Raw genomic sequence first — 25,613 nt, 5'->3', positions numbered from 1 at the left:
AGTGGCGCAGAGTTCATTAATTAGAATTTCAAATTGGACAAACTCAAGATGACAGCGTTGTGCTTGTCAAATCAGATCATGCCCCGGCGGGGTGAGACAGAGGGAAGAGAGAGAAGGAGGCACACTGCTCAGAGCCAAATACCCATCTTAGTAGCTGAATGAGTGCAATCTCTCTCTTTCTTCCTTTCTCTCTCTCTCTCTCTCTCTTTCTCTCCATTTCCTCTGATTACACCGACCGCCTCCCCTCTGTCCCCGCGTGAATGTCACGGCCGCCTTAACAAGAAGTGACAATTAAAACATCATCGGCGTCTCCAGGCTGAATGGGTGCAGCCTGCCGGGGTCCCTGCTTCCTGCAAGGGAGGGAGAGATGGAGGGAGAGAGAGAATAAAAGAGATGGAGGAGCTGGAGGGAAACATACTTTGAGCTGAGAGAAATGGAGAGAGAGATACTTTGGCAACATGTACTGAAGAATTTTGCCTATAAAGCTTAATAAATTGAACTGAGATAAGTGTATATGTTTGGATTTATATATATGAGAGGTGGAACAAAAACAACAACCTTGAAACATACGGTACAATAACCCACAACATACTGGCAAATTCAGTAATGTGGTGCCTAGAAATAATATTAAACAGGTTTTTGTTATTTTATTTCTCTTGACTCATTATATGTGAATTTACTGTAATGTAATAATCAGACATAAGAGGCATTTTTATGCTTTTGCAGGTTGATAGTTCTTCATAGTCCTACTTATAGTGAAGTACCAGTTTGTTATTAACACCTGTAAACCACCAAAGCCCTATAAATTGGATCTTTGTGAAGCATGCATTTACATTTATTTTGTAATTTTTATTCAAAGCGACTTACATTTGCCATACATGTCAGAGTACTCCTCTGAAGCAACTGGGGGTTAAGTGTCTTGCTCAGGAACACGTTGGTTGATGTGTCACAGTAGGGAATTGAACCCAGGTCTCTCACACCAAAGGCATGTGTCTTAGCCACTGCACCATGCTCTCCCCATACACTAGTGTAATATTTTTTGTTGGCAGTGTCAGTGGCTTCCAAAGTAAACTTAGCTAATATTCTGTCCCTTTCATATGTGTAAATGGGGGTGGACATTAACAAAGAATTCAATCCATCAGTACTATCGCACCAAACATTTTGGCAAACGTACCAAATATAGATCAGTCTAACCTCTGACTGTGTTAAATCAGCACAGTAACCAATGTTTCCATCACTCAGAGTTACTTTAACATTTTCACATAGTTGTAGTATTGCCTCCGAGCCACATCAGTTTTTGGAGTGAAGAAGTAACTGTCCTATCAACACTTGTCAACTCAAAGGCAATATCAAAAAAATAACTAACAACAATTTGCTGGGAAAATCCATACTAATGGTTTCAGTGAAGCTACAATCCAGCATGCCCTTAAACAATCACACAATGTGTCCTCACCTGTCTAAATGTTTGGATTGGATTAGATGTAATGTTAACGATCCCTGTGGGTGAATAATGGAGTGAGTTTGTGAAACTAATTTATAGCAAATGATTATTGAATAAACTGTTGCATTTAGTTGCAAGGAAGAGACACAATATAAAGGAAGAAATGAATCTAGACTGGAGTAGAAGACACTGAGATACGCGCTGTGGTCATTTTACCAGCAGCCTAGATCAAGCAGGCTAGAGAGTGTTTGGCATTTTGAAGTATGTGTGTGTGTGTGTGTGTGTGTGTGTGTGTGTGTGTGTGTGCTTGCGTCTGCACACTCACTTGGGCTCTAGACCAGCTGTGCCGCTGCACACAAATGAGCTGTCTTCACAAAGAGCCAAAAATCATCCAGCACACCACTGGGCACCACCTTACACACACACACACACACACACACACACACACACACACACACAGACACACATGTGCATCAATTGCACGCACAGAGAGAAGCAGATATACATGATCCCACTTAATTAGGCATGAATTCAGTAGTGGACACAACTTACTTCATGAGTTAAAATTTTTAAACTAGTACAGTGTATCCTGAGTATGTGTGTCTGTGTGTGTGTGCTTGGACATGTGTGTGAACAGCCAAGAGCTCTCCGGTTTGATGGCTTTCTGTTTTGACTCCATTATGCTGATGGCTTTGGTTCTGTTCCAGGTTCTCTATGACTGTGTGTGTGTGTGTGTGTGTGTGTGTGTGTGTGTGTGTGTGTGTGTGTGTGTGTGTGTGTGTGTGTGTGTGTGTGTGTGTGTGTGTGTGTGTGTGTGTGTGTGTGTGTGTGTGTGTGCATGTGTGTGTGTGTGTGTGTGTGAGTGTGTGAGTGTGGGTGTGTGTGTGTGTGTGTGTGTGTGTGTGTGTGCTGTGTGTGTGGGTGTGTGTGGGTGTGTGTGTGGGTGTGTGTGGGTGTGTGTGTGGGGGGGGGGGGGTGTAAGGTGGCAGGAAAATACTTTCCTCAGCATCATTAAGGATCGGAGAAGCATCTCTGCAGAGCCTGGCCCACCCCTAAAGTCCCTGATCCTACTATTGTTCTCGGTCCCCTGGGAGAGTTCATACGGATTATTTTTATTGACAATCGAGACAACATATTTTAAGTTTGGGACAAAAGTCATTATCTAATTATCACAATAAAGCATTACAGTGTTCAAATGGAAGTTGGGGCCTTTTTTAAATGAGTGCAAATGTGTGGTGGTCGGCTGAACATTTCTTGTGTAAAGTTTACAGAAGAGACACCACTGTTCTCTACTCCTTTGACAGACCACAATTCACACAAACACAATACAACCAGGACTGATGAATACTACTGTGTGTGTCCAGTACTACTGACTAAATAGCAAGTCCCATGAGGTAGTGAAGACGCTGTGTGTTATTTATGGATTTTCACTGCATTTGTTTGATGTTATTAACTAAAGGTAATGGGTGCAATGCACTGGCTATAGGTTTTAAATATCTAAAATGGTTCTGTTTACAATACAGCCCCCTAAAATAAAATGACACACAAGCATGATCTCTGAAACACAGGTTTAGTGAAACTAGACTATACTATAATAGTATGAACTGTCTTTGTACCACCTTTCTAAACTGTAGTTCACTGTAAACTTTGAGATAGCGAAACTTTTAAATTAATTTTTCATTATGTAGCCGATTTAAACTCTTACACAAGTGATCTGAAATTCTCTGTAACTTATACATATGTTTGTAACATCTCACATGTGTTTTCTTTTTTTAAATGTTTTATCAAAGCCACAGCTGTAGTATCCTGGATGTTGCTGCTGAGATGAGAAGCAACATGCCATGGTGGCTGGATTACTGTAAGTTATTGTGCAGTATTGCATGAGACATTGGCCTACTTTTGTTAATTATTTTGGACAGTTGTGTGTTTGTCATTAATTTAAGTTTAAAAGGAGATAAAATGGTGTGACACTCGCCGCAGAGCCGGTCGCTAACACATTGCAGTTAAACTACAAACATTGCACATATGTTGTTTTCTTATTAATGCACATTTACAGTGTGTCTTCAGTTGTTGCATAATATTATGCCCAGCTTGTACAAACAGTGGTCATTGTGCATGTGTGTTAGTTCCAGGTTTCTTCATCACTGTTATACCAGGTAGGTCCAGTCGCTGGGTGTACGTCCACACTGTAAGAGAACAAAGGTCAAGAAAAGGTTACAAGAGAGTCTCCGGTCCTCTGGGGCCCTAGCAGTAAAAAAAAAAGAAAGAAAGAAAGAAAGAAAATCTCCCGTCACTAAGCACTAAACTTCACTTGCCAGCTGCCTCTTAATTGCGAGCAAAACACAAATCAAAAAATGAAATCAAATATCCGTAAGCAAATCTGCAAACTCAGCCACCAACCGAACACAACACTACAGAGGAAAGGAACTATAATAAAAATCAAAACAAAATGTTCCCCAATCCGTGACAGCCGCGGAGACAAATCCAATTATTTGTGTCTCATGTTGCAAATTTGTTCTAATGGTCGAAGTGAGAAAATAAATAAACGCCTGCGAAGGGGAAACAAAAGAATGTGATTTCTAATTAACTTGAAAGAGGAACAGCAGGGCGACTTAGTAAACCCATCTTTCATCTGCTGCCTCAGACCACTCGTTTGTTTGTTGCACAATGTTGTCTTCAAGAGGGGCGGGAGGACGAGTGTGTGTGGGGGGATAACACTGCACTGCTTCCTTCCAAATGAAATGTCAACAGATTTAACAGCTCTGCGGAAGGAGCGCAGCGTTTTCCAGCGTTTTGTCGATTTTATTGTTCATTAAGCTTTGCTGCCGCTCCCCCCCCCCACCAAATCTTCTTCCTCCTCCTCCTCTCCCACTTGTTCGAGGCTTCATTTGCAGCATCTTGGCTTTGAAGATCACAAAAGGCTGAGGCAATAATTGGGTTTGTGCAATTACAGCAGGCTTAATGAGAGAATTCAGGAGTTTGTCTTGCCCCTATCTCCAACTCTCCACACTCCACTATTAGGCCAGCAACTGTCTCTCTCTCTCTCTTTCTCTCTCTCTCTCTCTCTGAAGCGCGTTGATAAAGGAAGATGTTATCAGATATAAAGATGTGGTCAACACATTCATAACGCACATCCTGCATGCATACAAGGCCTGGATGATGGAGAGAGCAGATATGCTAATCACCTGCCCCAGACTGACTAGAAAGACACAACAAAAACACAGAAAGTAAAGTGAGCAAGGGAGAGAGAGAGAGAGAGACAAGGCAAAAGAAAAGAGGACAAAAGTCACTCATTGAAGAGATAAGCTCATATAATCAACTAATCAAAGTGTTTTGAGGACATTTAGGAGATCAGGAAAGGGCCACTATCTGCTCATATTAGAAATACTACAAAGTGGCAGAAGTATTCAGATCATTTGTTAAGTAGAAGTACTAATACAATGTAAAAATCCTCAATGACAAGTAAAAGTCTTTCATTAAAATCTGCCTTAACTAAATATATATGATAAGTATTGATAAGTATTATCAACAAAATGTATGTAAAGTGTCAGAAGTAAAAATACTTACTCTGCAGAAAAATGACCTCTGTGACTGAGATGATCATAAAATATTATTAAATGGTAAAACTGATTAGGTATAGGCATAGGTAGCATTTTACTGCTGAAGCTGGTTGAGGTGGTGCTCGTTTTACTTTATATATAGGTATTTTAGTCCAGTGGTTCCATATCTAGGGGCCACTTACTGGGGGGCCCAAGATAAATATCAGGGAAGTCATTAGAGGATCATTTTTCTAGCATTTGCTTTTTTGTGAAATATTGGATAAGTTGACTTCTTTGGGGCCTCAAAATATTATATGAATATAACCAGTTTAGCTGTAAAATGTCTCTTTGGTGGGACTGTTAACAACTGATGGACATCTTAAATGTGACAAGTCTTTCAGTAAGGGGAGTTACAATGCAAAATGCCACAAATTTGGCCAGTGGCCACATTTCAGTCCACCTTTTCCATATTACAGGTTTGTTTGTTCATGTACTGAACACGTCTTGTCAGCTCCACAGATGAATAAGAACTACGGAGTCTAAAAGCTTGAACAGGTGATTTATGGGAGTCTCTTTCTAGCTTCATAAGTTAGTAGATAATTAGGTTAAAAAGTTACAGATTTTGCTGAAGTTTTGTACACACTTTCCCGAAGGATTTTGGCGTTTTAGCTCTGGTGCTGATGACATAAAGGAAAATGGAAAAAGTTTTCCATTCAGTGTGCGGCCAGATAGGAATTTATTTTATTTTGTCATTTGTTGTGACCCCTGACTGGAAAGAACACCCTGGGTTGTTGAGTTAAATCACTTTTTACTTCATGTGTGTGAAGCAAATAGAAAGTCCAGTTTTCCACTCCTTTGTATGCCATAAAAGACTCAAAGGTCCCCTTTTAAACAAGCAGAACTGATTTTTGGTGGAAACTTGATCTCTGAAGACAAACAAACCTTTACAGAGGCTGTCGTTTTGCAAAGTGAAGATTTGTTTGGTTTCCCTGTACCTTCTTAGCCGGATAATGATCTCAACCATATGAGGTTGAGATCATACCCTTACTAATAATAGGCTCATTACACAGTACAATAACAGACAGTCAGAGATACATAGCATGCCCATTAACGCAAATCAAGCCTTCAGCAAAGAACACTATGAATCTGTTTAAACCTGCAGTGCTGCGTAGACTGCAGAGCTTGTAGTCCATGTACAATATTACCAAATCATTACTCATTACCTAATAAGATAGTTCACTTATTATGTACTTACAGGCAAGGTAATGCATGCAGTGGGTGTACAATGAATAAAGACCAATGGGGGTTTATTTCATAAAATTACAACTTAATGCTTTTATTTCATTAAGTTACATAATAATCACTCAGATAACAGTCCCGAATGCAATTATGGAGATGCGTGATAAGTTAATATTTGTAGGGAATATTTGTTTTTGTAAGTTCTTGCCTTTCATCGACCATATTTTAAATTTAGTGAGTCAACATATCTATTTATTTGAGTTGGGGACCCCTCAGTATTGTTGGTTAGGAAATATGTGAGCAATAACAAACTATGTGATGTATGTGAAGTACAAAGTTCTAGGCACTGTCATTTACTACTGCCCCTTGCGTTCCCACCTTTTGAAGGATGCTGCTCTTTCAACTTTTTCTCCTCTATTCACATCACTGAATGCTTTCTTCAAAGTAACCTATTGCTATGTGGGAATAGATTCCTGAGGGTGACAGGAGTGTAAAGAACACAGATGCTTAACCAGCTGTTACTACAGTAAGCTAGGGGACACATCTGTGGGATGTATGTGTGTGTATGTGTGTGTGTCTGTGCATCCACCAACCTGTATATCTATGAGTTCCTTTGCTATCCGTGAAGTCAACCGTGAGTTTTTATCCTGACAGGGGATATGCAATTTCTAAAGCACACAAAAACACACACATTTTAATAATTGAATCAGCTCGGTGTCCACTTGGTACAATATAAATTACGAGAATAAAGAGAACATAAAGTAAACATAATACAATATTAAAACAAGAAGCCACAGGGTTCTGTCAGCCTTCTAAAGATTAAACTGTCCATGTGGTCACAAGAGACAGTGAGCCTCATTCATCAAAGAACTAAGCTTCTCTAAGTTTTTAAACTATTCACATAACTACTTTGTATTAAAATGTACCGTATGAAATATTTAATCAAATAAAGACTGAATTTTTTAACAGTGTAACTGCATTAAAAGGAGGCTCAAGATAGAAAGTTCAACTTCCTTTGCTGTAATTTATCATGCAGTGGAAGATGAGATGGCAAAATGGGAGGACTTAAAGGTTCAGTGTGTAACATTTCTGAAGATTTATTGACAGAAATGAAATATAAGATCCATAACTATGTTTTCAGTGGTGTCTGAAGACCTTACATAATGAACAGTTATGTTTTTATTACCTTAGAATGAGCCATTTCTATCTACATACACCGCGACTTCCCTTACATGGAGGTCGCCATGTTGCATTGCCATGTTTCTACATCTGAAAACAGACAAATGGCTCTAAAGAGCGTGTTTTGTCACTACGCTGTTGTTCTTGTTCCTGTATAATTCCAGCAGTGTAGACGCTTGTCACTATGTTGAATGCTCATGAAGAAGAAGAATAGGAAATAATAATAATAATAATAATAAATACAGTCTCTGAGTAGTCTCTGGTTTATTAGAAGTAAGAACTGAAGTGAAATTTGGAAAACTACACGTATTTATTTAGCTTATGAGCTGATGGACCGTGAATCTTCGTTGTTGAAGAAGTGAAAACACGATGAAGCCAGACGAAGTAGGGACAGATGCAGACAGATGACGACAGAAATCACGGATATAAACATCAGTATGGATTTTCCCAGATAGCAACGCAAATGAAAAAACTGTTTTAGCTAGAATCTGGCCATAATCACAGAGAGAAGCAACATGTTTCCCTTGTCAGTGGTGTAAAACAGTTGGATTAGTTTCAAATCTATTCTCCAGTGCTGTGTTTTGGCTTTGCCAAGTGGACAGAAACGTTTGGGAGACAATCAGCTGATGAATATTATTGGCAATAAAACTATACAGCATGGATGTTCAGATCAGCCAGCTAAACTTTACATATCACTGCGCTGGTGGAAAAAAACATACTTTTTTTTTTTTTACTGCTAACAGCGTTATGATAACATGACCGTGTGCCTATCAAGTGACCAATAATGCTTATGCTCAGAATTTGCATTAAAATTAAAATGTATTTGTTTGTAGGCTATTGCTTCACTAATGTGCACACAAAGGTGTAATTTGATGATTCACATGGTAAATGCTCATTAAAAACATTGCACCATTTTACCACAAGCTAAAATTATGGCTATTTGTACTACTTTGTGTTTCTAATTTAAAAAGACATTTTGGTCAGATTTGCAGATTGCTTATCTAACTGAACAAAGTGGAGAGGAGTCTTGATCCCCACCTGACAAAGCTTTAGTAAACTTCATCTATTATGTGGTTTATATGCACTGTGGTACAGAAACAACAATTCTTACATTTCCTGTTACCTGTCAAGGGTCATACTTGAACTAGATTAAATAGTTTTAATCTACCCTCCCAAGATGTAACAAAATGATTACAGTACAGTAAAATAATGCAGTACAGAATCATCATGTAGCACTGAATTTCTTGATGTTGCTGTTGTTTGCTGATTAACAATAATTTTCCAATTCTATTAAATGGTCTGTTCATTATTGTTAGGACACAGCAAGTGATAGAAACCAAAAGAGAGCACATTGTGATTCCCTACACTAGGCTTTAAATATGCAATGATAAAATCAGACAGGATAAAATACAGGCAGTGTCTACAAAAAATCTTTGACAAAAGTAATTCTTTAAACCCAAAATCATTGTTTTTCATTTTATCATTCTATTTATTTAATCATTTAACTCTAAGGAATACACCACAACCCATTATATACAGTATTTTCATATAATTTCACATAATTGGCTTTGGTTTATGTTAGTAAAGTGATACATACAGAATGTGTTTGTCCACTGCTCTTTCTTACCTCTTCCTGGTAAACAATGTGACCTATGGGGCAGATCATGCAGGCAGTACCGGAGCCAAACATCTCTTTGACCCGCTGCTGCTTCAGAGCAGAGCAAAGCTGGCTCATTGTCAGGTAGCGCTCTGTCACCTTAAACTCACCCTGGGCACAGAAGAGAGCAGAAAAGACCAGAGGAAATGTGATGCCTAATTTGGAATATTAATCCATGCATGTTGACCTCTACTCTTTTGTCTTTCTCACCCATTTCTTGGTGAGTTCCAGGACACTCTGTCGCGTTACTCCTGGGAGTATGATACCATCCAGTGGTGGAGTTGCAAGTTCCTCCTCTAATAAAGATAAGATAAATTAATGAATGGAACAAAACAAAACATAAACACTAGATAACTGGAGATGCTGTGTGCCATCATGTTGTAGTGACATTGTTCTGCCAGTAGAGGTCAAATTTGTAAAACGTTTTGCATCCAAAGCACATTACATTTGCATCTAAGGTGCAAATGGAAGTTCAACTAACTATCCCTTTGACCTCTTGTCCCAGGGCTCAAACTGCACTGCAACTCAACATCTACACCTTTCACTTTCCCTACAGCACAGCAAACAGCCTGTGATTAACCAGTTGGGCTTCTGGTAGTGTGACTAACCTCCATCCTCATTTATCCAGTGCAGGAAGATGTTCATGGTTCCTGCCTCAGTGATCTGGTGGTCTTCTCCATACAGCCACAGCACCTGCTGGCACCCATAATCCGCTGCTTCGTACTGAGCGGACAAAGAACATCCGTAGTTCCTGCAGAAATCCAAATCAACAATTGCAATTACGATAACTGTAGTGTTCACGGAGCAACAGTGAAAGTGAGAAATGTATACATTTAATCTCCTGTCCCTATTGTGTGGTTGTTGGAGTTGGAGTGAATTCATTGATTATCAGTGAATAAAAACTAAAACATTCATACAGTGTGTGCCTACCCACCCTCCCATCTTGCAGTCTCCGGTTCCTCCTTTCCAGGCCCGTGTGTACTTTGTGTCAGCCCACAAAGACAGGGTTTCAGCCTCATTGTTGAAGTAAGGCCCAGCTTGACACAAGATCACATACAGCAAGGCACGGGCAGGCTTCTTTACACCCAGAGAGGGCTACCATGGACACATAAAGCCATAGCAATGTATTTAAAACAAAATAAACCTTCTGCTTCCACAAATTACGGCAGCACGTCATGATCCTCCTTACCTCGGTGCTAATAAACGTCGGTCTGATGTACAGACTGGCTGAGCCTGAGTGAGGAACCCAGTCCTGGTCAATCTCTACCAGTCGCTTGATACACTCCAGCAACTCTGACTGATCAAAGGGCTGGTGGAGGGAGAGAGGTGGAGAAATAGAAAGATTAGGAGAGTGGAGTGGGAGAAAAGACAAGAAACAAACAGGGTGGTTGTGGCACTGAAATATCAGAAGTGGAAGACTGAGAACTTGAAGGTGAAGTTACAGTTTAAAGGCTAAAAACAGTTATTTGTTCATCACTGTCACCCATCCTTTCACCAGCCCATCCATCCACTCCTTCCTCACATCCATCTTACAGGTAGACAAGCTCTCCTAGCAGAGTTGGACATGCGGTTCATATTGAGCGTCGGTCTGAAGAGACGCAGTCGATCATCATCCCCACGGTACACCTTCAAGCCTTCAAACAGCTAGTGAGAAGAGATGAAAAACAACATAAAGGAACTAAATAAAGGTAACATGTATTTAGATTTTTTCTGTAATTACTCTATTTAACTTAATGTGTTATTATCATACACCTGGTTTTGAATTTTAAATATATTTAACAACCTTGAGTAGGATTTCCTGACCATAGGGTTAAGGGATTTTAGAAATACTGAGGTCATGACCCCACCGAGACACAAAAAAGGGCCCATCATTCTGTTTTTCAATATTTTATTTTGTAAAATATTTCGTAAAATGTTATGTAAATGGAACAGATCTTTCAGGAAATCCCTCCAAAAATAAACTGTTTACAAACTCAACTAAAGTAGGAAATTATTCGGGTGATTACATGAAATAATGCATTGCAGGGTTATTTCCCATAATGAAGGTCTAAATGCTACCAAGAACACAATTCTGGTGGTGAAATACTAATTTATTTATATTTAAAGGATCTTGGGTCTAATACACTGGAAATGTGCTTGTAAAACACCCACCATGTGTTACTAGGTTGCTAAATTCCCAGAAAAAAATAGGACATGACTTCCTCAGTGCCAGCCTGGTTAAGATTCTAGTTGGGTTCTTCTGGTGTCTTTAGATATTCTTATCATTTGATGAATACCCACTACACTGCTATATCAATACCATACCATACATGTCTATGTCATGTTCCCATGTTTCTGTTTATTTCAACATCCATTGTGTATTTGGTGTAATTATGTTTTAAATAATTTACTGTTAAAAATATTGGCCAAGTTGATTGGTTTTCAAGTAGTTAGATCGTTTTGGGTTTTGAATATGCTGAAACCTTCATCCAGGCTTTTATTTTGCCCTGTCCTGACTAAACTCTTTGTACTGCAGTGAGACCAGTCAAGTCAGTCTCCTGATAGAATACAACAAAAGAAGGCTAAGCTAAGCAAGTAAAGGAAGAAAGTAAGGCTAAAGTTCCTGGTCAGTGTACCTGTATGCCATAGTGCAGTGACGAACAGGCCGGGTGAAGTGACAGGTTCCCAAAGGCCTTGATGAGCGGAACCTGCCAGCCCTCAGTTGCACTCCACTCTATGGTTAGCATGTGGTCTGTGAAGACAGTCCCAAAGGCAAACGTGTCCGGTTTGGTCTTTGGAGTGGAGGACAGCTGGATAACCAGATCAGCTGCCTGGTTATAAATATACAGTACAGAACAGCAGAAGAAACTGTGACATTTTAGAAGAATCTGCATGTTTTATGCACAAATCGAGCCTGTGTCCACCTTTTTATTTTTGGAGCACTGTGTTCACATAGATAACTGACTAATTAGCTTCAAGAAATCTACTTTCATCTTCCTCCTCAACTTGCTCAAGTTTACTTATGCTTTTTGCTCTCATATTGTTGAATAACAACTCTATCACACCTCTTCGTTTGCAAGTCACAGACATGTTATGTTTTGTTTGCAATCCTCACTTCTCAATGAGTGTACTGTTACTGATGTATAAATATATGTACTTGTCAGAGAGAAACATTGCACAACAAATTACATTAGATAGAAATATAAACTTGCCGGTGTTACTCAAAACAAAAAACTTGAGATAAAAAATAGCAGTAACTTTTATCCTGCTTCATAATCTTAAGGGGAAAAGGTGTACATGTGACTTTGAGTTCTGGAAAGACTTTGCATCGTTAATAATATAACACTTGTTTCTGTAAATTGAATACTTTTTTACCTTTTTCTTACACTTTTGTAGTCTTACTTAGCAACATTTTGAATGCATGCTATGGTATTTCTACTTGTGCTTAAGAAAAGAAGGAGAATGATTTTAAATGTAGCGATGAAGCCCAAAACCTCAGAAATCTCCTGCAGTCCTTTAATGAACTGCTTTACAGGCAGCAACCCTGATTTGAATAGTTCAGCAGCAACAGACCTATCTACCTCTGACCCAAACAAAACATAGAGGACAGAGGGGGCTGTAGAGGCCTGCCACAAAATGCAGTGCCTCTTTCAAGTCATCAGTGTTTAAATATTCATCCATAATTTAACAGGAGAAAGAGTGGAGTCAGTGTCTTCTTTCTCCATCTCTTGTTTTTCTCACCCCCTCCGTAGCGCTGCTTAGGTTTGTCCTGTATCCTGAATAGGCTAAGCGCAGGAGCTGTAATTTTAATTCTGCAATGGCAGAGCAGTTTGTTTCCTGAAACATTTCAGGAGTCTGCTTATTTAAGATTGTCTTCACACAGCTGAAGAGCTCTTTAAGTTTGGGTTGTTGAGAAGCAACTTTTGAGTCTCCTGAAACAGCAGGCTCGCTCTGTTTGTCGCCTGCCTTCATGCTCGTCTGGGTGGATGGACTTTCAGAAGCAGCTTGGCTTTTGTTTTTTATTGAAGGATATATATATATATATAAAGAGTATACAGCTTGGATTACAGTCATCAGAAGAATAACAACCTTTTTTTTAGTACAGTAAGGCTGATATGTGATAGAGAAGTTGGTAGAGACCAAAAACAGAGCTACAACAGCTGCTGGAACATTGACAGTGTGACAGGCAATTCAAAGATTGACACCAGACCAGCGACACTGTAACATCAAGGACACAAAGACATACAGAAAGGAACTGTTCACAAAAACAGAGTGATACTTTATTTATATATATTTAGATATACAATAGAAATATCATCAAATTAGATTTGAAAGGGCTTGAATCTGAGTCATCCAGTCTCTGAGTCCAGTATGTCCTCATTCTGCATTTATGGTGCTACAGTAACAGCAGGTTGAGAAATATGTGTCACATTTATCAAGAACAAGCGCTGTCCTTTCCTGCTGTTCTGAGTTATATGATCCTTCTTTTAAAGAGACTCTTTCTGGTCTGCCATTCAGTTAGCTATCAGTTCCAGTTGGCTGGGATTAGACTGGCTCTTCATCCCCTCCCTTCTAGTGCAGAAAGATGCTTGTGCCATAATCCCAGATTACAGTAGGCCTACACCATGTGAAAGTGGTCAGAGTAAGGCATTTCTTTCTACTGGATATTCTCTGATCGCATTTTCAGTGTTACATCTAATACCCATATATATGAATTAAACAATCTTGTTTCATTGTTTAATTTTTTTCCTGTTGTTTAATTTTTTCCTCATTCATTTACTGTTACTGTTTATGTACATTCTCCAAACCAAAGCCAACACACATCCTAGTAAGTGTGCGTTTGTGTGGGTGTGCGTGTCTGCATATATCCAACCTAATCTCTACCTGAGCCTGCTGTCTACTGCCCGGGCGTTCAGGGTCAGAAAACAAACAAAGCTGCATCTACTTAGCATGAGCTGGGAAAGTGGATTTTGCTCAGCAGGCTGCACCAGGAGGAAGAGGCGAACGGGACTGGACACTGGTCGTGTGCCCCCTTCCCCCTCCCATCCCCCAAAAATGGCGACAACATGGACATTATTCTATTTTAAGAGCAGTCGAGAACCAAACCTTAGAAAATGTTCAGTCAGGTTGACAGCAAGTGGACTTTTTTAGTTTTTCATCTTTTCGTTGTCGCAATAAGAACACTGATGAATGACTGGGGCTCTCAAGGCCTTTCAGTGCAGCTCTTGGCAACATGAAAACTCGAAGCAGTGCTGGAATATCTTTTATGTGGCGCAACAGGGGGGATTTCTAAGTGTCAGGAAGCCAAGGAATCATCAAGATGCTGCAGCTGGAGCAGCCACTGAGGGTAGGTGCTCTTAAATCATATGGGCATTTCAACAGTGGCCCTTACTAACATCTATTGAAGTTTAGTGCCATCTGTTCACAAAACAAACACAAATAACTTGTTTCAATACCTTAAAGCTTGGAATGATGTTGTCAGCCATTGAGTTGGTGGAAATGGAGTGGCTTCCCTGAAAACAATTTAACCTGTGTTAGCGCTGCATTAGAAAGGTGTAACAGGACAACAATCCTCACTTCACATGGCTGATTAAGAGTTTACATAACATTCATACAGCAAACTTATTCCTATTGAAACAAAGTATATAGAGCTGTGAGACCCTATGGGCCATGTTTGGTACTTTGGAGTATTGTACATATTGGTAAGCCAAAACAATCATTAAGTTTTGACTCAACTGTGCTATGTGTAACATTTGGTTTATTGATCACTACAGCTCCTTTTCTAAGATTTTGGCCACACTGTATTAACCATTGTGTTCACCATGTCATATGTTTTGAAATCCAGGTGTAAGTAGAAAAAAGCCTTGTGATACAATAACTTTATATGATAAGTAATACTGCATAATAGTCCAGGAGTTTGAAGTAGCTTTATGTGTCTGAAAAAAAACATTTGGCTATTATAGGCAATTAATATTGTGTATTTATACTTAACGCCAGATTAAAGTACAACCTGTGTCACCAGAATTTAGCCATGCACGCACAGGTAGCCGTAGTCAGTATTGTAGGACAAGTTACCTTCAAAGCAGGAGAAACGCCTGACCAAAACGGTGCTGTCGTGAAAATTGAACCGTCTGTGCGCCTTCAAGTCCTCCCTGCTAAACCGCTTACTGACTTCTCAGGTTGAAACCAGTCCCATCATCACCCTGCTGTCATGAGACCAAACATCCAAATTAACCCACTTAATATTTTAACACCCTTGACGCGGTGACATTGACTTGCTTTGAAGTACGTCGGTGGGCAGAGTGTCAGCGAGTCCCTGTCTAATAATAATAATAATAAAATATTGCTTATTTGTCTGTTGTGTAAGTTTATTTCACAGACTCAATATGCAATATGGAACCTTCTTTGTGAGTGTGGCGAGGCGTAAGCTACCTCTAGTTGAGACACAAAAAAGAGGCGTGCGGCGTGTGCTCGGGGACAAACTCAAAACTATTTCTACTTTAAGTTTTTGGAGTTATAAAGGTATATGAAGGCTGTTATGTTGAGTGCTGTTTGTCCTTGAAACCGCAGGGAGGGAGTGCCGGCTCGTTTTTCGAGTCGCGAACACCCACTGAGGTTTTAACTCTTTCTGTGTTGAGAGCTGAGCTTCAAACTACCTGTGCGCGTGCTCTGTGTGCGTCTGCACAGTTGGCCAAACATTTCGTCGTGGATATTTGCTCATACACGCTTTACAAGGTAACAAAAAATATATACATATAAATATATCCTACTAGCAAACAAAAGCTTTTTTAATAGAGTAACGCAGAAGGTAGGGTCTTTTTAGACTTGGTGGTCAGGTGCATATGTTTGTATTAGGCATAAATTTGCCGTCGAGTCGCTGGCGAAAAATGTTTTAAATGTTCGTGTAGTGTGACTGTCCTAGCTGGACACTCGAAAGCTGTTTTAGCTTTGGGGGGATACAGAGTAGCTTGTTCTGCAAATTTAGAGTGATACAGTTAATTGTAAAATACAGTTTACTTTTTCAAATTTCAACTGCAGGGAGTTGTATCAGAGAAATTTTTATATTTACAGACATAATTGCGTAAACAAACTCTTTGACTTAATTAGCTCGTTTGCACACCTGGAGCCAAAGTAGGCGATGCTTTGAATTTGAACACATTTCCTTTAATGTTTCCACACAGAAGCGATGATTTAAAATCTGAAACCTTGTGGACTTGCTTGGAAGTACAGTATCTTCTATGGACTCTCTTTTTATAATGTGGTGTTTGGTCGCTTATTATGCTGTTTGTTTGGTTAGATAGGTTATGATTTAATAACCCATCTAACCCTTTTTTCTTTCCTCTCCATCTTCTTTTCTTCAGTTTTTCCTTGACTCCTGTTTGTTTAACAGTTCTCAACACAATACATCTTGTGATAGGACCTTATAACTATTTGGCATTAGGTGATTTGTATCATCCCATAGCTGTCGTTTTGTTCATATTTGGCTTCTCCATATTTATTTGAAATACCCTTAATTATTCTATGTATGCTTGACATTTATTGTATTTCCACACTGCAGCTCAACCTGCTCATTTCCTGCCTCTGAGTTAGTCCAACCAGGGAAAACAGTCCTATACAGAGTGAATGTGGCAGTTATCCAGTACATCATGGTGTTATGCTATGCAGTGTACCGGAGACAACCAGGACTTTCGCAAATAAACTAAATATTGTCTGCTTCTCTCTCCTCAGACTTCAGCCGCTCCTCGAGCCAGGAAGCCAGCACTGCAGCCCTGCGATCAGCAGCATGGACTACTTCACGCCTCAGCCAAATCGTCGCCACAACCCCGTGGACAGCATTTGCCGCAAACTGCAGACCATTCAGTGGCGTGGTGATCGAGAGCCCAATTCACCTTTCCAGATTCCCAAACTCTCCTCCAGCAATTACGACAGCCCACAGTGTGGCCTCAGGCACAACCTGGAAGCCATCCTGAAGAAAGGGGCCCTCCACAGAGATGAGGGGGAGAGGGGGAAGGAGAGAGTGAAGGAGAAGGTGAAAGGGATGGGTATGCCGAGCTCTGCAGCTTCCCGGAGGAGCAGCTTGGGTCCTTCTGTCCTTCTGTCCACCCCTTCCACTCCAGCATGCAATCCCGCCACGCCAACTAACGTTACATACACTATCACTAGCACTCTGGGAGAGAGGAGAGGTGCAGATGGGAGTGATTTAAGACAAGTTAAGAAATGGCAGACGTATTGTTCGACGCCCACAGGCCAGTCCAAAGACTCCCCTTACTTTACATTCACACGAGGACCCCAGTCAGTGCAGCCCGAGAGCGAGAGGTCGAGTAGGAGCCCGCCTCTGTCTCGTACGTTCACCCCAAACCACAGCACCCTCTCCTACAACCTCAACTTCTGCTCCGCGGGCACAGGGAACCCAACAGAGTATGAGCTTCCCTACCCAGCTCTGGTGGTGAAAAGACTGTCCATGGGAGATGGAGGTAGGGAGGAGTGGCTGCTGGCCAGCTGAGATGTACAGGTGGTTGTAGCAGCATACTTGCCATGAACGCAACATGCATTGAGTGTGAAAGTTCATTCTTGACCTTAGAAACAGTAGTTTGACAAAAAAAATCTTTTCCACTCTAAACAGGGAATCTGAACAAGGAGAGGGAGAATGCTGCTACTTTATAAGATGGACGAATAAATAGTCTTGACTGCAAACTAACAATTAGGGCAAAGGTTTAAAAACCATGAAAATCCCAAATTTAAGTTTACCTCCAGAGGAACAAAATTGCTGCTGAAAAGGTTATTGGAAAACAATTTCCCAATGGCTGCAGAACTTCATGGTCCATGAAAACTCCGGCCATCATGTTTTTTCTTTTTTTGAGGCAGAATTGATAAGGGTCTTAGAGTGGGTTCTGTCCTGTCTTGAAGTCTGTTTGTGTCCAAATGTAGTTCAAAACCTGTATTATTTGAATTTGTGCTTATGTGTTCCAATTACTAAATTTAAAAAACAAAAAGTTATGACACAGAGAGTGAGGAGAACAAAGGTTAATGGGGTCACAGCTGCTAGTTACTTTGTAGCCCCAAACTAACTTGCCTTTTGTAATGAATAGTGTGTCTGGCCATCATAACCATTACATTTGTTGCTGTGCCTGAAGAAAAATGTATCATGTGCTTGCTTTGCTATGCAACTCAATACACTCTGTGTTTGGTGTGTCTGTGTGTTGCATTGTATTGTTCAGGATCCTCAGAGACCTCTGAAAACAGGAAGGAGAATATGGCAGAAATCAGTCTCATTTGTGAGGAGAATCTGCTTGATACCATCTTCCATGCCTGTGACACCCAGCGCCGAGGTACGCCCACACAAACACACAGAGTTACACGTGTGTCATTAACGGTTGCTTAGGCTTCCACTAAGTTGAATACGGCAGCCACATGATGAATTATAACTTCTTATTGAGCATTGTATGACAGTGTGTTTTTTTTCTGTGTTGAGGTAATTCCCTTAGTTTGCAACAGTCACACAGTATCTGTATTGTCTGTGTCTTCCTCTTGTGCCCTCTAGCATTAACAACACAAATCTTATCCATTTATCTCAGTATCCTTTAAGTTTTCTCGTCTGTTCAGAGGCGCCTGTGTTGTCTCAACATTTTAAATGCTTTTCTGTGAGGGAACTATCTTGCGCATCAGAGGTATTGGATGTGGAGTCTTTAAAGTGTGGAGGAGGTGGTAATCTTTTTATTTTTTGTAATTGTTATTGGCTGATTATCTGGATATTTGTTAAGCCTACTTTACTTACCCCTTTTTTCTTTTTAGATATACATTTTTTTGAAGAAAATAGTTTTTTGTTATGTAAAATAATTTCAACCGTGATCTTTACTGACACTATGATTACTGATTTTGCTGTCTACATCTATACCCCAAGAAAGACAAAAAGGTATAGAGGAAGTGCTTAGGCTATAAAAGTAAAGTAAAACAAACATATGACGGTTCTAACATGGTCTAATTATCCAAAATATGAGAGAATATTTTTGTCTGTGTTAATGTCATCTTCCAGGTAAAGTATATGTGTCTCACATTGTGGACTACCTGCGACACACCACCAGTCGCAGCTCAGAGGACAGTGGTCTGGAGGAACTTTGCAACATGCTCGATCCAGAACACAAAGACGTCTCCATTGACCTGGACACGTATCATGCCGTCATGAGGGAGTGGATTGATGACTGCCGCAACAATGGGTACTGAAAAGCAGACATTATGAATTAAGGGTTTTATTCCAAGATGTTGATACCTTAAGTACATGATCCTTTATTTAGAAATGAGAAATGTCGGGTCAGTTTTTGAAATGGTTTTGAATCCAGGTCCAGCAGGAGTGATTTGTAACTACAGTATAAGATGTGAGCTTCCTGTGTGTGGAAGGAAGAGAAAATTACCATGCCATAAACCAGTAATAGATTAACATTCATTAAGTATTAAGGTGAGTGGGGGGCCAAAGGTGTGCTTGTTTTCTTGAACCGTAAAATGCAAGTATGACCAGATATCACTTTTATAATTTGGCTTTTGTCAAATGTCTACCTTTTTTGTGTTGGCAAATTTTCTAATGAATATCTGAACTGTGACTAAATTATTTGCTAAATTTGCACTACATGTTTTTGTTTCCATCTACATATTTGCAGAGATTCCAACCTCTGTATTGTGGCTTGAAACGCCAAGTATTGCTTACCAGTCCTGTACTTTCATTTTAGCTTTTCAGAGAAGAGCCACTCATATATTCTGTTTGAGTTATGCAAGTAGATACTGTGTAGGTGGGTTATGTATCAGATGAGAAATTACTGGTGAGAATCCTCCCACCCACCCCACCCCCCCCACTCCCCCATAGTTTCAGCTGTATGCATCTCCATTTAACCATGTCTTTTGTCTTGAGGGTATTTGTGAATCATTATCATGTGTCCTCTGCACTCTGTCAGGTATCTATCCATCCATCTAGACAAGTCTTTAAGACATGATGCATCCTGACCATTATGTCCCTGTGCTTAAAACTTGGCCTGCTGGGTGGGCTGTGAATAATGCTAGACTTCATACTTTGAAAGGGTTGTAACTGCTGCAATAGAGCTCCCAATTGTGGTGATGATGCATCTTGTTACTGACTAACAAGTCCCTGAGTCAATTGTAGGTGAAGACATGCTTATATGCGGTATATTAAGTGTTTTACCACACACTAGTATAACTGTCAAGTGCGTAACGACTGTGCTGCAGCCAGTGAGCTCTCTTTGCAGGACATCCAGGATGTGTTCAGGCTGAGCACAGAGCTGTTTAGTGCTCAGCGTACCAGGCACCAAAAATTAAACAATTGACAAACATGTTTTCAGGAGTCCAAAGGCAGCAGCACTGTGCAGGACTGTCAAATCCTAGAAGAAGATCATGAAAGTAATCTATCTTGCACATTTTGATGTTTGATATCTTTATTGTATCTCAGGGAAGAACCAACAGAGGACATCACTCAGGACTCAGTCAAACTCAGAGACAGCCTGGCTGGTGAGTGTGCGTATAAGCATGTTTCCTTGTATTGTACATGCGTAACGTAGGCTTTAATAATTTTTGTGTGTTTTACATATGTGTGTGTTTTAGCCAAGAGATCCATGCTGCTCAATATGACCTCCGGAAGCTTGGAGGCCTTTGGAGGGGAAGCATCCAGAGCAGAATTGTAAGTGATATGTGTGAGTTGGTGACAAGATTAGTGATTAGATCAGTATAAGTGTTGAATAAAAATGCACTGATGGCTTTGATGGTGCTCCACTCATCCCGAGCATGTCTGCTTTGTTCCCAATGATTTCAGTGTACCTGTTTGTGGTGCAGAAAAGCATTTAGGTTAATAAGGTATGGCAGTGCTCAACGTAACAAAAACATAAAAAGGTTAACAAAACAATTTACTTTTAAAACAAAACATCCTAACATGACAAGCTCTCTCCTGTTGACAGCCATTTAATAAAAACAAATGTACACAGAGCAGCTGAGACAAGCCTACTCTATCCTGATTAACAGGTCGCCATTTGTAGTGACATGTCAATCACAAGGTAGTCCTGCCCTAAAGCAAACACTGCTTTCTGGTCTATTTCCCTCCTAAATAGGACCATAATTTACTAAATGAACATCATGGTGTGTTGACGAGGACTTGAAACTAGTGACTGAGACCATAAACTCATTAGGAAAGAGTTTAGTGAGGTTTAGTGAGGTAGTAATTCAGATGAGAAGTAGGATCATTTTACAATTATTTCTAATGGAACCGGAGGCATAAAGTCTCTAAAGTCCCGACGTTACTTTTTACTGGCCCCGGGGCATCGGGCCACCATTATTGTCAAACATTGTATGGTAATATTATAATGCCATGTCTGAAGATTTAAATAATTAAGTGACCACTGCATAAACTGTGCACAATCCTCTCAATTTGGAGCTGCACGCATCAATCCAGCTGCTTTGTGATGGCCACAGCTATTTAATAAAGTCAAAGCAAAGGATCCTACAGTCTGCATTTGTTTGGACAGTGTCTGATAGCAAATGTTTCAAGCCAAAGGTATGAGAGTTGGCAATGCTGTGATGCTGATTAAGGCCCCATCCACACTACTCCGTTTTAGTTTACAAACGGAGAATTAAGTGTAAACGTGTAAGTGTAAACATGAAGCAGATGGTCTATTCCGTAGTTACAGAAGATTTGGCGAAAGAATAAATAAATACAGACTAAGCATCAGACCAGGGTTTTTTTTGTTGTTGTTGTTGCATGGATCAATAACGAGCTGGAACTGTTACTGAATGTAACACTGGAGTGTGGCGTCAGAAAACAGACTGGGAGTTGTTGCAAAGTAAACGGCGACATGCACAGTACAAGTGTAGGCAGATCAGTGTTATTTGCATGGTACAGAATATTTTAATAAAAATATGATGTCAAAAACCCGGTCAGCAGCATTGTGTTTCTGCTTTGCAAGACCCAATCAGAGAGCCGAACGTGAGCGGCTACGTTACTTGCTCTCCAGAGTTTGGAAACGCAAAACGGGGTCGGCAGCGTTTCCAAACTTATCTGTGTTAGGTCTTCGTTTTCATCATTGTAGTCTGGACGGGAGGTGCAAACGTAGCAAAAGGTCTCCATTTTAATTCGAAAACGCAGTAGTGTGGATGGGGCCTAAGATGGATCTAGGTTCTGATGGTGTGTTTTTGATGCAAGGAGGTGGAGCTTTAACCCCTGCCTATTTACGTGTGTTTCTGTCCTTAGTGAGACATCAGAGCTGGTGTATTGTGTTGCTGACCTTCAGATGAGCAACCAAAAGCTTGAGGAGGAGGTGAAGAAGCTGAAGCAGGTGGTAGAGAGCATGGAAGACAGCAACCAGAAGCTAGCAGAAGAGAACGAAGAGCTACGCAATCAGGCCAGGACGTAAGATGGCCGTGACTATGGCCGTTTCATCCCCCACAAACATGCTCTATGGTGTCCCTCAGGGTTAATTTCTAGGTCCCATTCTATTCTACATCTATATGCTTCCCCTCAATAATATTGTCTGCAAATACAATGTACAATTACACTATTATGCTGATGACACACAACTCTATTCCATTAGACCCAGTGACCAAGCTAACATTTCAACCCTTCACAAATGCCTTGCTGAAATAAATTACTGAATGTCACACAACTTCCTACAACTAAATCTTACAAAATATAGTGTCATTGCACTCGGTCCAAAAGCTCATAGAACTCAAATCCTGTCAAACCTAGGGGAACCTAGCAACTTATGCTAAGCCTTCGGACAGAAATCCTGGTGGTAGTATTTGACCAGGACTTTTTTTGAACCCGACGTAAAGAAACTTGTTCAGTTATGTTTTTATCATTGAAGAAATATAGTCAAGATTAAGTCTTTTATTTCAGCCACAGATCTGGACAAACTTTTCAATTTAGCAGCCTTTATCTCCTCCCACCTTGATTATTGTAAATCCCTTTATACCTGTCTCAGTCAGAAATCAATTCGACTTCTATCTTACTGCAGAAAATGTGACCATATCATCCAGTTTTAACGTCCTTGCAATAGCTGCCTGTTTCTTTTAGGATTAAATATAAAATTATTTTAAGTACTTTTAAAGCCAGGTATGGGCTAGCACCTTCAGATATCTCTGAGCTTTTATACCCCTATGAATCAGGACGCAGACTAAGATCCCCTGGCATGTAAATACACGGCACAGGTTTATTGTAGCACACAGTGGTGTGTTGACTTCCATCTCTGTCCTCTCGCATAGTAATCAGCAGCTGGCCCAGAAGGAGAAGATGCTGAAGGAGGAGGTGGAGGAGATGAAGGCCACTCTGAGCTGTACAGAGGAAGGCAGAGCTCGCGCCTCCGCACACAGCAAACATGTGGTCAGTCAAATGATTACAAAAAGAAAAACGGCACATAAAGGATCTATATAAATGCATTTTTTTTTGTATCCTGAACTTCAAACAGATGGCATATGTCTGTTGTTTTTTTTACAGGGGTTTATTCCGCTCCACTATGTTTAGACATTTGCAGCTGAAATTGAATGTTCAGTATTGCAGACCAAAAGTCAAAGCATTAACTGTTTTTGACCCCATTTAGATTAAAATGGAAATGCTTGGCATTCAGTGTGGGGCACTAACTTGCATTATGTCTTGTGGCTGGAAAATAGACCCATGTCTTGTCTCTGTTTTTCTTTTGTATGGCTGGCAGGAATTTCATTAGACAACCACACCCCCCTTCCAAAACTAAATTTTTTTAAAAATCATGTTAAGTTTAGTGAAAGGTAAATGCTCTGACTTGCGATTTGAATGTGTTTCATCCACATATTTTTGCACATACAATTTTGCAACATGCAGTTTGAAAATGATTAAAGCAAATTACTACTATTACTACTTACTACTGTCTCAGCCGCAGTTGGCACTCCCCCAAAAAACTCCACATCCAGGATTACATTTAACTTTAATATAAAACGGCAAAATTCTTACATATTTTACAATATTTTAAGAATTTTGGTAGAATGGTAGTTAATGTCAAAGTCAAGATATCAGAATGTAATAGTGCAAAAAATCTAGGATGTGTTTCCATTTTTGCTATTGATTTATTTATTTTTTCTTTCTTTCTTTTCAGGAAAGAGAGAATCAGAGTCTTATTGCCAAGATTGCTTCTCTTCAGGAAGAGGTACTTCACTGTCCACAGAGGACTTTTGTCAGAGGAGTTGACAGTAAAATCAATGATCCCTCTTCACAGGGAATCAGTAGTAGCCATTCATAGATAGCTTACAGAAAGTATATTGTTACAAGTTTGTTCATAAAACGATGTCACCAGCTGCCCTTTCTCCAATCTCATGGCTCCACAGAACTTCAAGGTCACTATGGAGACAGACGAGCTTCAGAGGAGAATAGCAGAGCTGTGTGACATTAACGCTGACCTTCAGGTACCTTAACTGTCTGTCCAAAAAATATTTTTTTATATTTGCCACAAAATGGCCGCATAGTAAATCTGCCTCAGCCACATCAGAAATACTGTGCAGACCGTGCTGCCATTATATTGTGCTTCCTTTATTTTGCTGTATATACCTTTCCTTTCCCTTTAATCAGGTACAGATTCACTCTTTTGACACCGTCGTTAGTGAAAAAGAAGCTGTGATACTAGAGGTCAGTGCATTATCTTATCTTGAATTCATTCAGCAAACTCTGGTTCAGTACAAAAAACTGTAAAATCTTATTCTCTTCAGCTACCAATTTTACTCTTAAGTTAAAATAAAAATCTAACTTCCAGGTGAAGGAAACTTCTTCCTATTTCTGTTCCATCTTAAAAATTATAAAACTCAAACTGGTCGTGTCATTTACCTTCTTTTACAGAAGAGCAGACAGATAAATGAGCTTAAGTCAGCAGTGGAGGAATACTCCTCCATCACAGAGGTCAGTGTGTTGAACTTCACATCATAATTGTATTTCACTTTCTAAGCATCAACAACCCCAACTAGTTTCTCATAGATGCTCTTTTGCCGATTTCACATGTTCCTAATCACTTTGCCTGCTTTGCCTCATGCTAGTGCAGCCATTTCATATGCTCCTTATATGCTCGTAAACCATTTGGCCCTCTATTTCTTTTAGCTGAAATGATTTTTCAGAAAATCAAGTAGCGCTTGTCTTTGATTTCCTTTGTACAGCATTGGAAAAACCTTGTATTTCGGGGAAATACTTAATTTTTGAAGCCAAATTCTATATGTGATAGTGATAGTTTAACACAGTCAAAATATCCATTTGGTCAACACTTTTAGTGTACACACAATTCTCCTACATCCAGTGTGTTGGTATAATTATCAACATGTGCGTCAGTGGCATTTTGATTGTAGAGACCGGCTGTGGGAATTAAATCACCTGCTGTCCTTCCACGCAGGTTTGTTCTAGTGTAGAAAGGGTAGGCAATGCACTCTAAATAACTAATGGGGTGGACTGAGTCATGTTGGTTTCTGTTGTTGATTCCAGCTGCTAAGGGCAGACAAGAGCAAGCTGGAGACCCAGATGCAGATGATGCACCCAGACCTGGCTGGGTAAGTGAACCAATAACCTGTGAGTGAAGCGCTTGGA

General features: G+C 40.0%; 2 protein-coding genes across 8 annotated transcripts in view; one reads left to right on the top strand and one right to left on the bottom strand.

The window, feature by feature from the left end:
• Window positions 1-2,995: 2,995 nt before the first annotated feature.
• On the bottom strand, window positions 2,996-15,613 carry bcat1 (branched chain amino-acid transaminase 1, cytosolic). The gene is made up of 11 exons (XM_038738653.1): window positions 15,110-15,613; window positions 14,491-14,547; window positions 11,671-11,865; window positions 10,589-10,699; window positions 10,245-10,364; window positions 9,990-10,150; window positions 9,664-9,806; window positions 9,266-9,351; window positions 9,026-9,166; window positions 6,813-6,887; window positions 2,996-3,627 (listed from the first exon to the last, which is right to left on the bottom strand). The coding sequence occupies exons 2-11, from the start codon at window positions 14,518-14,520 to the stop codon at window positions 3,589-3,591; spliced, it is 1,101 nt and encodes a 366-aa protein (XP_038594581.1). The 5' UTR covers window positions 14,521-14,547; window positions 15,110-15,613; the 3' UTR covers window positions 2,996-3,588.
• Window positions 15,614-15,684: 71 nt separating this feature from the next.
• The window catches only part of LOC119918108 (lymphoid-restricted membrane protein), a 37,544-nt gene continuing 27,615 nt past the window's right edge, over window positions 15,685-25,613 (top strand). For 6 of the 7 annotated variants that reach the window (XR_005447392.1, XM_038738645.1, XM_038738650.1 and 3 more), the window contains exons 1-12: window positions 16,818-17,508; window positions 18,253-18,363; window positions 19,068-19,248; window positions 20,487-20,545; window positions 20,639-20,714; window positions 22,275-22,433; window positions 23,285-23,402; window positions 24,148-24,198; window positions 24,377-24,454; window positions 24,618-24,674; window positions 24,882-24,941; window positions 25,512-25,576. Coding sequence is in view for 6 of the 7 variants with exons in the window: in XM_038738645.1 (XP_038594573.1) it covers window positions 16,818-17,508; window positions 18,253-18,363; window positions 19,068-19,248; window positions 20,487-20,545; window positions 20,639-20,714; window positions 22,275-22,433; window positions 23,285-23,402; window positions 24,148-24,198; window positions 24,377-24,454; window positions 24,618-24,674; window positions 24,882-24,941; window positions 25,512-25,576 (1,706 nt within the window). In the remaining variant the exon portion in view is untranslated. Of the gene's footprint in view, window positions 15,770-16,762; window positions 17,509-18,252; window positions 18,364-19,067; window positions 19,249-20,486; window positions 20,546-20,638; window positions 20,715-22,274; window positions 22,434-23,284; window positions 23,403-24,147; window positions 24,199-24,376; window positions 24,455-24,617; window positions 24,675-24,881; window positions 24,942-25,511; window positions 25,577-25,613 lie in introns of those variants that run through there. The other variant, XM_038738644.1, reaches the window with a different exon arrangement.

The sequence above is a fragment of the Micropterus salmoides genome, unplaced genomic scaffold (assembly GCF_014851395.1).
Source record: "Micropterus salmoides isolate LMB-PRFRI ecotype aquatic unplaced genomic scaffold, ASM1485139v1 Ms_hic_scaffold_23, whole genome shotgun sequence".
Classification (NCBI taxonomy): domain Eukaryota; kingdom Metazoa; phylum Chordata; class Actinopteri; order Centrarchiformes; family Centrarchidae; genus Micropterus; species Micropterus salmoides.
Note: the sequence above shows the minus strand (reverse complement) of the source record. Positions and strands in the feature narration are given on the sequence as shown.

Bases quoted from the DNA above. Each gene is read 5' to 3' on its own strand.
- bcat1 (XM_038738653.1), bottom strand. From the start codon at position 14,520: ATGGCTGACAACATCATTCCAAGCTTTAAG. The intron at 10,365-10,588 runs GTAAGATGGATG...TCCCTCCACCAG, and splicing joins CTAGGAGAGCTTGTCTACCT to CCCTTTGATCAGTCAGAGTT. The intron at 6,888-9,025 runs GTAAGAAAGAGC...TGTGTGCTTTAG, and splicing joins ACATTGTTTACCAGGAAGAG to AAATTGCATATCCCCTGTCA.